Source organism: Mustela nigripes, chromosome 10 (genome assembly GCF_022355385.1).
Source record: "Mustela nigripes isolate SB6536 chromosome 10, MUSNIG.SB6536, whole genome shotgun sequence".
In the NCBI taxonomy this organism is placed as follows: Eukaryota; Metazoa; Chordata; class Mammalia; order Carnivora; family Mustelidae; genus Mustela; species Mustela nigripes.
The window spans coordinates 40,641,524-40,657,339 of record NC_081566.1 but is presented as its reverse complement, the minus strand read 5'-3'; the positions used below and the strand labels follow the sequence as shown (position 1 = coordinate 40,657,339).

At 42.4% G+C, this 15,816-nt stretch overlaps 1 protein-coding gene across 1 annotated transcript; it reads left to right on the top strand.

Moving 5' to 3' along the window:
- The first annotated feature begins 1,653 nt into the window (after positions 1-1,653).
- Positions 1,654-7,076, top strand: LOC132025995 (alpha-1,3-mannosyl-glycoprotein 4-beta-N-acetylglucosaminyltransferase C-like). Its single transcript, XM_059413951.1, has 2 exons — positions 1,654-1,663; positions 5,941-7,076. The coding sequence occupies exons 1-2, from the start codon at positions 1,654-1,656 to the stop codon at positions 7,074-7,076; spliced, it is 1,146 nt and encodes a 381-aa protein (XP_059269934.1).
- Positions 7,077-15,816: the final 8,740 nt, after the last annotated feature.

Sequence of the window (15,816 nt, the reverse complement as noted above, 5' to 3'; positions counted from 1 at the left end):
GCGGGAGCTGCACTCCCTGCTGAGCAGGGAGCCGGACACTGGACTCGATTCTAGGACCCTGGGATCATGGCCTGAGCCAAAGGCAGACACTAAACCGTCTGAGCCAGTCAGGTGTCCCAAAACTAAACCTACTCTTAACATACAATTCAGAAACTGAGTTCCTTAGTATTTACCCAAAGGAGATGAAAACATGTCTGCACAAAAACCTGCACGGGGATATTTCTAGCACCTTTTTTCATAATTGCCCAAACTTAGAAGGAACCAAGATGCCCTTTGGTAGGGGAATGGTTAGATAAATAAACCATGGTACATCCAGACAACAGAATATTATTCAGTGCTAAAAGGGAATAAGCTATAAAGTCATGAAGAGACATGGAAATACCTTAAGCGCATCTTACTAAGTGAAAGAAGGCAGTATGAAAAGGCTACTCACTATGCAATTCCAAATATAGGATGTTCTGGCAAAGACAAAACCATGGAGAAAGTAAAAAAGATCAGTGGTTTCCAGGGATTAGGAGGTAGGGAAGGATGAATGGGCAGAGCACTGAGGGTTTGTAGGGCAGTGAAAATACCCTGCAAGATACCATAATAATGGGTACCTGTCATTTATACATTTATCCAAATCCATCAAATACACCATTAAGACTGAACCATTATGTAAACTATGGGCTTTGGGGAACAAAGCTGTGCTAATGTAGGCTCATCAGTTGAACAACACACACTGATGAGTGATGTTGACCACAGGGGAGGCTATGCCTGTGTAGGAGTGGGAGGTATGTGGAAAATCTCTATATCGTCTTCTCAATGTAGCTGTGAACCTGAAACTGCTCTTTTAAAAAGTCTTTTTTTTTTTTAAAGAATGCTACTTACATAAGTAAACTGTATACTATAAACTTCCTTGATTCATGAAAAAAAATTACTGTCAAATGAAAACTTTTCTTGATACTCTATAAATTGCAGACATCCGATATACGTCCAAGAATCACAGACTGAGAAAGAGCTCTACAAACTCCCAGCCCCAACACCATGAAAGATTTTCTATGGCTATTCATTGTTATTGCAACAGTAATGGTGTTCCCAATCTGCTTTTTCATCAGGGAAAATCCCTTTGATACTACAAGTTTCCTATCTTTGGTGAGTACCTGAGTACCAGAAACTATGGATGGGGCAAAGTTAAAATCCCTTGACTAAAAAAAAAAAAAAAAAAAAAAAAAAAGATGATCTAATTATCTATTTGTGTGAAATTGTCACTAACACTGTAGACACTCAAAGAAGAGAAAAGATAATGAATTTGAGGACTCAGCATATCATTTTTCTTTGATGGAGAAAATAAGGGATGTGGCACTCCAAAACAGGGAATTTAGGGTTGAGGAAAAAATAACACTTACTTAATACTTCGGCAAAGTTGGTTCTTTTTAAATAGCAATTGATGAGACATAAGGTACTCTGACAATTACCATATGATCTCTCTGATATGAGGAATCTGAGAGGCAGGGTGGAAGGTCATGAGGGGGAGGGAAAAAAATGAAACAATATGGGATGGGGAGGGAGATAAAGGGTAAGAGACTCTTGATCTCAGGAAACAAACCGAGGGCTGCTGGGCAGTGGTGGGGGGAGGGATGGAGGGGCTGGGGGGTGGGCAATGGAGAGGGTATGTGCTATGGTGAGTGCCATGAATTGTGTGACACTGATGATTCACAGTGGTAACCCTGAAGCAAATAATACTTTATATGTTAATTTTTTTTAAGATTTTATTTATTTATTTGACAGAGAGAGATCACAAACAGGCAGAGAGGCAGGCAGAGAGAGAGGAGGAAGCAGGCTCCCTGCTGAGCAGAGAGCCCGATGCGGGCTCGATCCCGGGACCCTGGGATCATGACCTGAGCTGAAGGCAGCTGCTTAACGCACTGAGCCACCCAGGCGTCCCTATAGGTTAATTTTTTAAAATATTCTCTTTGTTTAGTAAGTTTCCCATTTTAGAAAATTTCCTTCAGTTTTAAAGTTACATATCTCCTCCGGCCCACTTTATATGGTAGGATGCCGAATTTCAGAAAAGTTAAGTCATCTATCGAAGCCAAGAAAAAGTCTCAAGAGTTGAGAAAATTGCTCTAGAAACCAGAAATGACAAGAAAAGGGAGAGTAGTAAACGAATTTGCAAGAGTGAAGTGCCACCTAGAGGAAAGAGTTTAGATTGGGACATCGGGGTGGAATTACCTTCTCTCCTGTATCTCTCACACTTAATAGATGTTTTGCCCTTCAAGGAACCCTTATCAAGCTGTAGTCATAGGGAACCCAGGAAAGCTAGCGAAATTCCAGTTCCCTTCATCCCAAGACCCACAGTTTATACAAGAGCCCCTCGTGTAGAACTTCTTTAGAGAATAAGGAAGAAATTGAAGTCAGCCCTGAGCAACCTGCCCTGTATCCTAGAGCTACTTCATTGTGTCATACAAAGAGAATCCACTCAACTATTATTCCCAAAGGGCTTGAATAATAGAGCTGAAACTTACTTTCTTCTCAGGAGGAAAACAAGATGGTAGCTTGGCAGAGAGCCCGGATGCAGATCAACCCTGGCAGAACAAACCACTTGGAAACCTTCAAAAATATGCAGAAAAAGTTAGAACTGTTCAAAAACATAAATGCCCAAATCTTGATTGGAGCTCCTCCTTTGAAAAAAAGTGAGTGTATGCACAAGAGGTATGGAACATGCTGGAACAGGTCAGACAAGAGTAGAGACAGAAGGCAGTAGGAAGGAAATGGACCTATGACAACATTTGATACAGTGGATCACTCTTCTTTTAACATTCTTCAATTGCTTACAGAATTCCAAACTCTTCTGGTTTTCTTCCAGCTTCACTAGAAGATCCTCAGATCCTCAGTCTCTTTTGCTGGCTTATCTTCTCTCTCCATTGCCTAAATGCTGATGTATCCTAGTTCTTGTCTAGACTCACTGTCTTGGTGACCTCATCTAGTCTCACAGCCTTAACTACCATCTGTGTGCTGTATGGCTCCAGTCTAGATCTGACTGCGGTCCTCACCGACTTCTGCAGTAATGGTACCTCTCTTTCCCCTATCGCTGGTAACCGTGCTAGCATCCATTATGAAGTCTATGGCTAGAGACTATGTGACTTTTATCTGTCAGCTCAACCAGGACTTTGTGATTCTCTTCACTAAACAAGCTTCATTCTGGCATTGTGTACCCTTCTGAGGTCCAGCTATGGCATTCATTTGATCCCCATATGTTGTGATGGTATCTGATAAGAAAAAATAAACCTTGTGACAGAATAACCATTAACTGACTCAGATACTTTAAGAATTCAAAGGACAACACAAAGTTATTTATTGTCAATAAAATAAGATTAAGTTCAAGAGGGCTTAAGCTTGTTGGTCTTAAAAATACAAAGAACTCTCAGCAAGGAAAAACTACATTTTTGTTTAAGTGCATTTTTGAATTGAATGCATTTTGAAATATCTGTCTGATCCCATGATGTGTTTTATCTTATTCTAAAAAAAAAAATTTTTAGGGGGCGCCTGGGTGGTTCAGTGGGTTAAGCCTCTGCCTTTGGCTCAGGGTCTTGGGATCGAGCCCAGCATCGGGCTCTCTGTTTGGCGGGGAGCCTGCTTCCTCCTTCCTCTCTCTCTGCCTGCCTCTCTGCCTACTTGTGATCTCTTCTCTGTCTGTCAAATAAAATAAATAAAATCTTTTAAAAAAATTTTTAATAAATAAATAATAAAATAGAAAGAAAAATTGGGGCACCTGGGTGACTCAGTGGGTTAAGCCTCTGCCTTTGGCTTGGGTCATGATCTCAGGGTCCTGGGATCGAGCCCAGCATTGGGCTCTCTGCTCAGCAGGGAGCCTGCTTCCCCTCTCTCTCTGCCTGCCTCTCTGCCTACTTGTGATTTCTCTCTCTGTCAAATAAATAAATAAAATCTTTTAAGAAAAGAAAAATTACTAAACTTGTATTAATTGGGCTCAGGACCCAACTTCAAGAGACTACTTGCCTAAGATAGGACAATTTAAACATCAATAAAATTTCTGTGGTTTGAATCATAAAATTCATGAGTTCATATGGATACAAAACAAACAAACAAACAAAAAACCAACCAAACCATTTTGCCACAATTGGAAAATGCTAGGCAACCAATCATTATTTTGAAAGCTGGTGAGTAAAAGGAAAGAATCAAATACTTATCTCATTTACCTATACGAACTATACCACTGGGTAACCAAAGAGGAGATTAGGGGAATTTTCACTTTATAGAAACATTCCAGATATGAATGCAGAAGGAATGTTTGACTTAAAATATCAACATATTACAACCCTTAGAGTATTAATGGATCTAGACACTGAACATCAAAGGCTGCTAAGATCCTAAAAACAGAAACAGTTTGCCATTATGTGCCTTCTGATGGAAGAACATATCAGATAAACCTAAGCTGAACTCGATCAAGTCACCATATCCGTATTTTCTACAAACTTCTTTTCATACGAGCCTGTCCTTTTACCACAAAGTATGATTTCTTCTTCAATCTCTCTGAGGATTGATGGTAATATATTTGAAATGTTCTTGATTCAGTATTCCCTCTATTACATTTTTGCAGTTTTCTTTCTGTTCAAGTCATCGTTTTTCTTCTATTATGTTGGTGATTCTTGTTTCATATTTATATTCACATGTTCTTTTTTTTTTAAGATTTTATTTATTTATTTGACAGAAAGAAATCACAAGTAGATGGAAAGGCAGGCAGAGAGAGAGAGAGAGGGAAGCAGGCTCCCCGCCGAGCAGAGAGCCCGATGCGGGACTCGATCCCAGGACCCTGAGATCATGACCTGAGCCGAAGGCAGTGGCTTAACCCACTGAGCCACACAGGCGCCCCCACATGTTCTTTGATTCTTGTTTCAGATGTATATTCCAGGATCTAGAATGAACAGTGTAATTCTCTACAGATAACCACTCCTTTTTGCCTCTCTGTAGAAGTGTATTGTGATTATCGAGGCCTGCCTCATTAGATTACGGGGGAGCAGTAACACATAGAGGAAGGAAGGAATGTGAGTAACAGATCTTCTGGGCGAAGTGTCCTGCTAATTCTCCCAGTAGAACCCTAAGTCATGTGGGGGAATTTCCCCCATTTACCTGCTTAGACACTCTGGCAGGCTCTACATTTCTGAATGTCTGCTTGAGGGAGTGTAAAGGTAAGTGCCATAGCCAGCTATGCTCTCTCTTTTCCTCCTTCTTCTGTTGCCTGGAGCTCTTGACTGCATTTCTGATGTTCTTCCCATCCCCTGGATTCACACCCTGGGCCTTTGCCTGGCAAAACTTCCACTTTATTTAGACAGAAACCCTTATGACTTTAGCCTGGGCATGTGTGTGGCTACCACCAGCCTCTTGGTGATCACTGGTCTAGTGGTTCTGGAAACAGTTCTATAATTATCCAGGTGACCATTCCAGAGTCCATACCTCTTCTATCTAGGGGCTCAAACTGAGAACTTTTCTGAAGTTCTGATACAGATGTATCTGTGCAGTTTTCTCTGTGTGTCTTTGGGGCTATAAATTCTACTTAGATTTCTCCACCAATCCTGTTCCAAATTCTATATTCCAGGAATTCTTCAAATATTATTATCTTTTCATGGCAACCTGGTTTCTCAGTGGGACTTTGGGTGGGAGGAGACGTAGATGCAATGATTTTAGTTTATCTTCTTTATCTATTTCTCCCACAATAGTTTTTCAAAGATAATCCTTTTAACTCACAGCTTATGACCAGATATTTTTAACTCCTAATTTGGTCCATACCCAGGCCTGGGGGCGAGAAAATGTGAAATAACCAGAAGGACAAATGAATTTAGCATATGGAAAGGCCTAAGAAAGATTTATAACCTCACTCATAGCAACTGTTTTCCTCACTTCTCTAAGTTGTTAAAGATCCTCTTTTCTCCCCAATCCTAGAACTGCTGACCATAGGGATTGCCTCAGTTCAACATTCCAGTGGGAGCTACCTCTTGGACACCCTGCAATCTCTCTTCATTGCTTCCTCCTCATCTGAGCAGAAACACTTCACTGTCCTGGTACACCTGGCAGATCCTGACCCCAAGTGGCTTGATCATATGATCTCCAACATCTCAACCCTGTTTAAACCATACATCCAAGCCAGACAGCTAGTAGTGATCAATACACCTCGTAAAAACTATCTTCTTTTAAAGGACCTTGAGAAAAACTTTCATGATACTCCAGCCTATGTAGCCTTCCACTTCAAGCAGAACATGGATTATGCCTTCCTCATAAACTTTGCAACCAACCTCTCGGACTATTTTCTGATGATCGAAGATGATGTGACATGTGCTCCAGGATTTGTCACCCAGATAGCTACTGCAGTATCTGCCTGGAGAAACAAACCTTGGCTGACTCTAAACTTCTCTCAGCTGGACTTCACTGGAAAACTCTTTCGTACTAGAGACCTTCCTTGCTTGGTTCACTTCCTTTTCCTCTTCTACCAAAAAATGCACTGTGACTACCTCCTCACTCATTTTCATGACCTTCTCATGGAACCAGCACCAATCCAATTCTTCCCTTCCCTTTTCCAGCGCATGGGTAATTACTCCTTCTTTGACAGCAAATTCAATAGCCTCAAAGATAAAGAGATTGAGGAAAATGACCCGGGTTTTCCCAGCAACCCTGCTGCTTCCATCTACACCAGCTTGAAGGTTGCCAATGACTCTGTTCTCATGAATGCCTATAGCTTGGATAAGAGTTTCTTTTATACCAAATCAGCGGAGGCTGGCAATCATCTGACTGTGGTTTTGGATGTACCTGCCAAAGTGTTCCAAGTTCAAGTGCTGACTGGCTCTTACCTAAAAGGCAAGAATCGGCTGGAAAAGGGGCAAGTAGAACTGGGTTATGATGCTACTAATAGGGTCAATGACTGTGATGACTATATTCTACTGGGGCTACTAGAAAATGGTACCCTGAATAAGCAGGTATTATCTGATGAGTCTGGGAAGAAGGTAAAATGTGTGAGATTGCTTGTGACAGCCACTCCACCCTCTGGAATAATAGTCAGACACATCAACCTATGGATTAAGTGAAGTCTAATAATATTGAAGAAGCCATTGGAAGTTCTGAGAAGGATTGAGTTGGAGTTTAGAATGTATAGAGATTTAAAAAAATTAAAAGTCTTGAAAATTGGTCAAGGACATCTCACTCTTAAGTTCTTTCAGGATTTTTTTTTTAAGATTTTATTTATTTATTTGACAGAAAGCAAGATATCACAAGTAGGCAGAGAAAGAGGGGGAAGCAGGCTCCCTGCTGAGCAGAGAGCGCTGGGTGGGGCTCGATCCCAGGACCCGAGATCATGACCTGAGCCGAAGGCAGAGGCTTAACCCACTGAGCCACCCAGGTGCGTCTCTTTTCAGGATTTCTAACACAGAAGACACAGCATGTTGAAAGGCAGAGTGAAGGTAACATCCTCTTGGTCCCAGAGATCCACTGGTGGAAGAGGCAGGATTTTTAACCCTTCCCTGTTTTTTTTTTTCTTCCCTGTTTTTCTATGCAAAGGATCTACCCTCCAAAATTCTTCCCTTGGAGCAAGACTTCTAGAAGCAACAGGAACCTATGGGTAGGACTGACTGGATGCTCATATCCCAAGACTCTAGCAGTGCATGAGAGAAGACAGAGGATCTTTCCAAGAGCCAAGAAATAGAGTCATTAAAGGCTGCACTTCCCATGTGACCAAAAAAAAAAAAAAAAAAAAAAATAGCCGGTCAGGAGAGGAACATGACTATTTTCTCTGTGATCTCATTATCCCATTACAAGGCAATCATTCATTTGATAAATATTCATTGTGTAACCTTTATATTAGGCACAGATTTTTCTCCTACCTGATCCCCTAATATGTCAGGGTATTCCTTTTTAAATAGCATCAAAATTATTAAAAATAATTTTCTCTCGTTTTTGGCTGCTCTTGTCTCCAGCATAGTCTTATCTCTGGGACTATAAGGCAGCTGAGATGTTTCCGATAGGAAAAACTGGATATTTTGCCAATGTTTTTTCAGTTCAGTTTTGCTATGAGCTCTTTATTCCAGGAAGAATCTGAGCTCTGAGCCCTGAACTCAACGAATGTGCATTGTCTATTTTTCACTAGCTTGAGAACTATAATCCGTGAAGGTGCAGATTAAGGAAAAAGAAAGGACCACTTGAAGAGGGATATTTGGGAAGAAATGGAAAAAAAAACCAGGCAGTATGTCTAAATAAGTCATAATAACAATGGATAGAAAGAGCTTGGGGATTCAGAAACAGGATAATGGTATGGAATCGAGGAGAGGGATGTGGGGGGAGCCAAAAAAGGATGCGAGAAACTTTGGGAGCATCAAATGCAGGGAAATGGGGCGACTGTATATGGCTGGCATAAAAATGTATTGTTGAAATCGGCTACAGGCATCACGACTAACTGACAGCTCCACTGCTGTTCTCTGGATTCACCACAGTGTTGGTGCCAAGGCCATACTTCCCACAGAATGCTCCCAGCCAATAAGTGACTATAGCAGAGGTGCTAGCAAGGCCCATCCTGGGAAGATGGGGGACTCCTCCAAAAGGTGACATTGGCTCAAGAACTCTCCATCAGCCTGTTTTAAATTTAAATTATTTAACCAGGGGAGCCTGGGTGGCTCAGTGGGTTAAGCCTCTGTGACCTTTGTCTGTCAAATAAATAAATAAAATCTTTTTTAAAATAAATAAATAATTTAACCAACATATAGTACATCAGTAGATTTTTTTAAAAGATTTTATTTATTTGATAGAAAGAGAGAGATCACAAGTGGGCAGAGAGGCAGGCAGAGAGAGAGAAGAAAGCAGGCTCCCCGCAGAGCGGAGAGCCCGAAGAGAGGCTCCATCCCAGGACCCAGGGATCATGACCTGAGCCAAAGGCAGAGGCTTAACCCACTGAGCCACCCAGGTGCCCCTCCATCAGCCTGTTTGAAGCTGTCTTGGAACCATGCTGCAATCCTAGACTACTCTTATCAATTTCTTCTTCTCTGCCACCTTCCACAGTTGTTACACCTTCACTACACTCTGAAGTCTCTCCGTGCCTTCTCCTTCTCCCTCCACTAATCTCTTGGATATCTAACCCCATTTTCATGTCAGCTTCTTGGCAGGCATGAACTAATACAAGGGGTACTAAGAGTATTCTGAGGAAGTGGATAGTAAGGTGAGGATCTGTAGCCAGTTATGCAGGACCCTCGGGAAGTTGTAGAAATAGAGGTTAAAATAGGTTAATAGAACATGTCATCACTGTGGACAAAACAGGCAGATAAGAAGACTGCTACTTGATATCTACAAGCAAGAAAAGGCAAAAATGGAGGAACAGGAGGTTGAGGGCCCTCTCCCCAGTGAAAAGTCACAAACTCTCGCTTAGTTCTTCGACTCAAGCCAATTTTCAGGCCTATATACATGGACAGAAGAAGTGGCCAAGTCCCCAGAAAGAAGACCCTGTAACAATACCTCCTGTAAGCATTCCCCAATTTCCTCCCACAAAGGGACCTATAGCCATTTACTTGGATAATTGTACAACTGGAGAAGGGGAATATCCAGACATTTTCACAACTATTGCATGCAAGTTCTGGGCTGATATTGATATCCAGAATCAAAGCATAACTGTGGCCTCCTGTTAGAGTGGGAACTTAAGGGGAGCACATTATAAATGGTGTCCTTGACAAAGCCATGCTTACAGTGTGACCACTATGTCTACAGACCCAATCAGTGGCCATCCTTCCAGTTCCTATGTGTCTAATTGGAATTTGTGTATATGGAGGTTGGAGTAACCCCACATTGGATCCTTGGTCTATGGGCTAAGAGCTATCATAAAGGGGAAGGGCAAGTGGAAAACGCTGAAACTGCCCCCTATTCCTGGCCAAGATAGTAAATCAAAAACAGACTGCCAAGTGGGGAAGGGAAGGATGGCAGAGATTAATGTTACTAGTAGACACCTAAAGTATAAATTGTGGAGGTCCCTATAATATCTATTTAATTCACTAGTCTAGCCCCTGAAGAACCCAGACAGCTCCTAAAAAATGACCATAGACTACCACAAGCTCATCCATTTGGTAGCCATGATTGTAGCTGCTGTGTCAAATATGCTGTGATTGTTAATGCAGATTAATAAGCCCTTGAGCTTATACTATGCAGCCATTGACTTAGAAAATGCATTCTTAAAACAAGATGGGATTGGGAGGGAGACAAGCCATAAGAGACTCTTAATGTCACAAAACAAACTGAGAGGGGCCGGGGGGAAAAGGGGTAGGGAGAGGATGGTGGGGTTATGGACATTGGGGAGGGTATGTGTTACGGTGAGTGCTGTGAAGTATGTAAACCTGGCAATTCACAGACCTGTACCCCTGGGGCTAATAATACATTGTATGTTTATAAAAAAAAATTTTTTTTAAAGAAACTGCATTCTTTTCTATTCTGATTAGAAAAGAAAATCAGAAAGACTTCACATTCATATGAGTTGACAATATTCATTCACATTTTTTCCCCACAATTATGTAAACTCAGGGGTGCCTGGGTGGCTCAGTTAATTAAACCTTCAGTTCAGGTCATGATCCCAGGGTCCTGGGATCAAGCCCCACGTTGGGCTCTCCGCTCAGCAAGGAGCCTGCTTCTCCCCATCCCTCTGGCTGCTGCTCCCCACTGCTTGTTCTCTCTCTCAATCTTTCTCTGTGTCAAATAAATAAATAAAATCTAAAAAAAAAAAAAAGCAAAAAGAACTATATAAGCTCTCCTGCCCTCTGTCACAATATAGTCCAAAGAGATTTGGACTGCCAAGATATCCCACAGAACATCATACTGATTAGACAGGATAAGTAGGTGGCTAGATCCTGGAGGTCTTGATAAGAGGCTAAAATTCAGGAATTTGCTACTCAAGTGAAGTATTTTGGAGTCCAGTGGTCAAGAGAGTACCAGAACATTCCCTCCAAACTAAAGAAAAAATTACTGCATTTGCATCCTCTACTACAAAAAAGGAAGCATGGTGCCTGGTAGGGTTCTGAGAGCAACAGTTTCCAAATCTAGGAATGCTACCCTGGCTCATTTACTGGGTGATACTGAAAGCTGCCAGCTTAGAATGGGCCTTGGAGCAAGAAAGAGCCTTGCAGCTGGTCCAGGCTGAAAGACAAGTTTTGCCACCAAGATCATACAATACACCAGACCTGATGATTTCAGAGGTTATTCTGATGGGAAAAGATATAGTGTAAGGTTTATGAAAAGCCCCGATGGGAGAATCACAATGCAGTCCCCTAGGATGCTGGAGCAAGTTCGAGCCATTTGTAAGAGAAAATTACACACCCTTTGAAGAACAGCTCTTGGCATGTAATTGAATCCTGATAGACACAAAATGCTTGAGCATGGAGCACCAGGTGAGCACCTGGTTATGTGTCCATAACTTCCCTTTATGAGCTAAATTCAGTTATACCCACCAACTCATAAAGTCAGGCAGACCTAGCAGCAGTCCATCAAAAGAAAATGGTGTATCTGGGATCAAGTGGGGCCAGAAGGCAGAAATAAGCTGCATTAGTAGATAATTCATACCATTCAAAACAATTATACCATACCTTTCCCCAGCTCATACCTATAGTCATATGGAGGGTTCCATATTATTAGCTGAAGGAAAGGGAAAAGGCCCAAGCTTGATTTACATACATATAGGCATGCTTTACATATAGTATAAGCTGAAAACCGATGTTGGTTGCATTATGGACATATTTAGGGGTGACTTTGAAAGAAAGTAGAGGAAAATCTTCCCAACGGGCAGAACTCTAAACAGGTATCTGGTCTCTAAACAGGTGTCATGATTTCTGGACAGTAACCAAAGTTCTAACTGTCTTATAAGATTCCTGGAAGGGAAAGGACTAGAAGCCTGGAGATACCAAGGACTGACAGAGGAATGTGGAAGGACATATGGGTATGGGCACAAAGTGTGAAGAATTTTGTATCACATGTTAATAACCACCAGGAAGCATCCCTGTGGAAGAAACCCTTTACAGCCAAGTAGACAAATGATTCAGCCAATTAACATTAGGCAACATGGAAGTGGCACCATGGCCACATGAATAAAGTGGCCATGGTCAAAGATATGGAGACTACATATGGGCTCAAGAGCATACACTCCCAGTGACCAAGACTGACCTAGCTATTGCTACCATTGAATACCTAACCTGCCAACAAAAGACGCACCTGGATGGCTCAGTGGATTGGAGCCTCTGCCTTCGGTTCAGGTCGTGGTCCCGGGGTCCTGGGATCGAGCCCCGCATTGGGCTCTCTGCTCAGCGGGAGCCTGCTTCCTCCTCTCTCTCTCTCTGCCTGCCTCTCTGCCTACTTGTGATCTCTCTCTGTCAAATAAATAAATAAAATCTTAAAAAAAAAAAAAGAGGCCAATGTAAGTCCCCATTATGGTCCTATTCCTTGAGAAGACCAACCAGCTTGCTTGGCAAGCTCCATCTTGGAAGACCCAGCAGTTTATCTTCATAGGATTATGGATCTACTCTGGGCATGTGTTGTTCTTTCCTGCTCAGAGAGTCTCAGACAGGACCACTGTTCTAGGAGCTTATGAAATGCCTGATCCACACCCATGGACTCACACACAACATAGCATCCAATCGGGGCACACATGTCACAACAAAGGAGGTACAGAAGTGGGTCCCTGACCTTGGGATCCACTGGTCATGTCATATGGTACACCATCCAGAAGTGGCTGACCTCATAGAGTACTGGAATGCGTTTCTAAAGGTACAGCTGAAATACTAGCTCAGAAATATTCACAGTATGGGATGGCATCCTTCAGATGCAATATACAGATGAAATCAAAGGGTCTAAATCATCCTCAAAGGAAAGAATATATGGGTCTGGGAACCTAAAGGTGAAAGCAGGAGGGGACCCCACTTTACCATCACTCCCTATGACCCACCAAGGGATTTTGTGCTTCCCATATTTGCAACTCTGGACTCTCCAGGGCTGAAAGTGCTGATTCCACAGAGGTTGCCCCCTTGCCAAAAGACACGGCAAGGGCCCTGTTGAACTACAAGTTATAGCTGCCATCAGAGCACTTTGGACTCCATATCCAGAGACCAGAAGACAAGTAGTCCCCATTGTGTGAAGAGCAAATGTCCTTGATCAGCAAGAGGAGGTCGGGTTACTTTTACACAGTGAGAACAGAGACAATACATATGGAATCCAGGTGACCTACTTGGGCATATTCAGGTACTCCCCTGCCCCAGTGTAACTGAATGGACATTTGCAGCAACCCTAGTACAAGAAGCTTTGTGATTGACAGGAACTCAGACCTCTTAGGAATGTGGGTTTGGGTCCTACCACCAGAGACGGGAAGCCACCAAGATCTGCCAAAATAATAATTGAGGGTGAGAGGAATTTAGAATAGGTGGGAGAAGAGAATGAAGATGAGTATGAATCATGGTCCTGATGCCAGCTACAGCAATGAGTGCTATAGCTCGCTCTTTGAGGTTCCCTCTCAGGAAGAGAGACCAATGGGAACAAGGGAGAAGCCGCTCCCCAACCTTGGCTGAGAAGTAGATCTGTGTGGTACAAGGGGTGGACTATAGCAGCCATGAAAATGTGCTCCTTGGCTCTCCTGCTGTGAAGAGCATAATTCACTGAAAGACTGAGAACACTTCCTACAGACTGTTCCTCACCAGTTGAAGGAACACATCAGGGTTACTAAAACAGGCCAATTCCAACAAGATCAGGACTCTTCCACTGGGCAGCTTTGGCTCTGGGATTCCCTATCAGCCTACCTGAGGTTTCTTGAGCCTGCATCCTGATGCACAGGATGCTTTCTACCCAATCTTCCTTCCCTCCCCTGATGTCAAAGTTCCATTGCATTCTTGAAGGCTATAAATCCCAGTAAATCACCCACATGAATCCCACCTTGAACAAAGTGGTTTCAACCTAGTCTATACTACTCTTTTGCACAAATTAGAAAAAAAGCTCTCCTCCTAAGGTGGCTGGCTCCCAGTTGGAAAATCCAAACCAGGGTTTATAGTGGTGGATTTTAGTTCACTACCATTCCCCTCAAGCAAACACAGTCTGTACAACTACACAGATGTGGAAACACTGACTTCAGATGTCAGTTCATAAATGGATGCATTTCTGATCCAAAACTGGATCATCCCAGGGGCGCCTGGATGGCTCAGTCAGTTAAGCGTCAGACTCTTGAGTTTGGCTCAGGTCATGATCTCAGGGTTGAGAGATAGAGCCTTGCAACAGACTCTGTGCTGGGTGCGGGGATTTAAGATTCTCTCTCTCCCTCTTCCTCCGCCCTTCACACTGCTCACTGGCTCTCTCTCTCTTTCTCTTTCTCTCTCTCATCATCTTTTCAGTAACTACTGTTTGCTTGTTTTTCTCTTACTATATTGTCCCCATCCATCTTGTATGAATCTCTATGTCAGGCTGTCTTTTATTGACCTTCTGCCCATTTTAAAAGCAATTTGTTGTGTGCTGATGGGAAAACACAGCTGGTTACTTGTGATCAAAATTAAGTTGGGATATCTTAAGACAACTGAGCAAAGTCTCCCAAGAGTTAGAGTCTAGAAATGCAAATACCAAGATCCAAGGCCAAGAGCTAGGGCAAGACAGAATCTATAAATAACAGACTCTTAATAAATATTTCTTCTCCTTATTTAACCACATTTCATCATATGTAGAGACAATATTATATGCATTCAATGGCATTTATGAGAACTCAATAAGAGCACATTAGCAAGTGACTTCCCGTTCCATCACTACCATGTCTGCCACAAAAGTTGCTCGGTAAAAACTTTCTCTTAGCTCTTTTTCTTTGCATTATATCCAGAGGTGGTATTAAAAATTTAAAAACTAGGGGCGCCTGGGTGGCTCAGTGGCTTGGGCTGCTGCCTTCGGCTCGGGTCATGGTCTCAGGGTCCTGGGATCGAGCCCCGCATCGGGCTCCCTGCTCAGCAGGGAAACTGCTTCTCCCTCTTCCACTCCCCCTGCTCGTGTTCCCTCTCTCACTGTGTCTCTCTCTGTCAAATAATAAATAAAATCTTTTTAAAAATAAAATAAAATAAAAACTAGGTGGAACAAGAACATTTCAATTAAAACAGGCACTGGCCCCAGCACTAGGACAGGGTCCTAGAAGTCTCCTGAAGTGCCAGTTCTTAACTGTTGTAGCTAGGTCATGGAAGGCTTGGGGAGTATCAGGGAAGAGAAAGAGATGCCTCCTGGGACACTGGACCACACCCAAGGCCAGGTGTTTACCAATTGGTTAGTAACTGGGTTGAACATCAACCCTGTATTACTCATAAGAGTCTCACGATCTGGATCAAACTTCTCAGACTCCTATTTTTCTACCTCCTGCAGCCAAAACTCAGATCAACTAATACACCCTTTCCCTTAGATCCACCTGGAAAATTCCCAATCCACTCTCAAATTCTAGCTCAAATGTAAATTCCTCTGGAGAGTCTTTCCTGATCACCCAGAGATAGAGTTAATACCTTTCTTGTATTTTTCATAATATATTATGTTGGACTCTCCTATAGCACTTTGTTCAATCAAGAAATTATACTGAGTCCCTTCCATGTCATAAGAATTGAGCTAATAAATGCCCTACAGGTATTATAACTTTCTGTCTGTCTTCTACATTCTGCTGTATCTCCAAAAGTCACTAGGCAAAGTCTTGGTGTTCTTTTCATCTCCTATAAGACTAGTGCAGCACCTGACAACCAATAGAAACTCAACATGTATTTGCTGAATAGGTGAATTATTTTCGTTCAGGCAGTCTGAACTTGACCCATTCTGTCA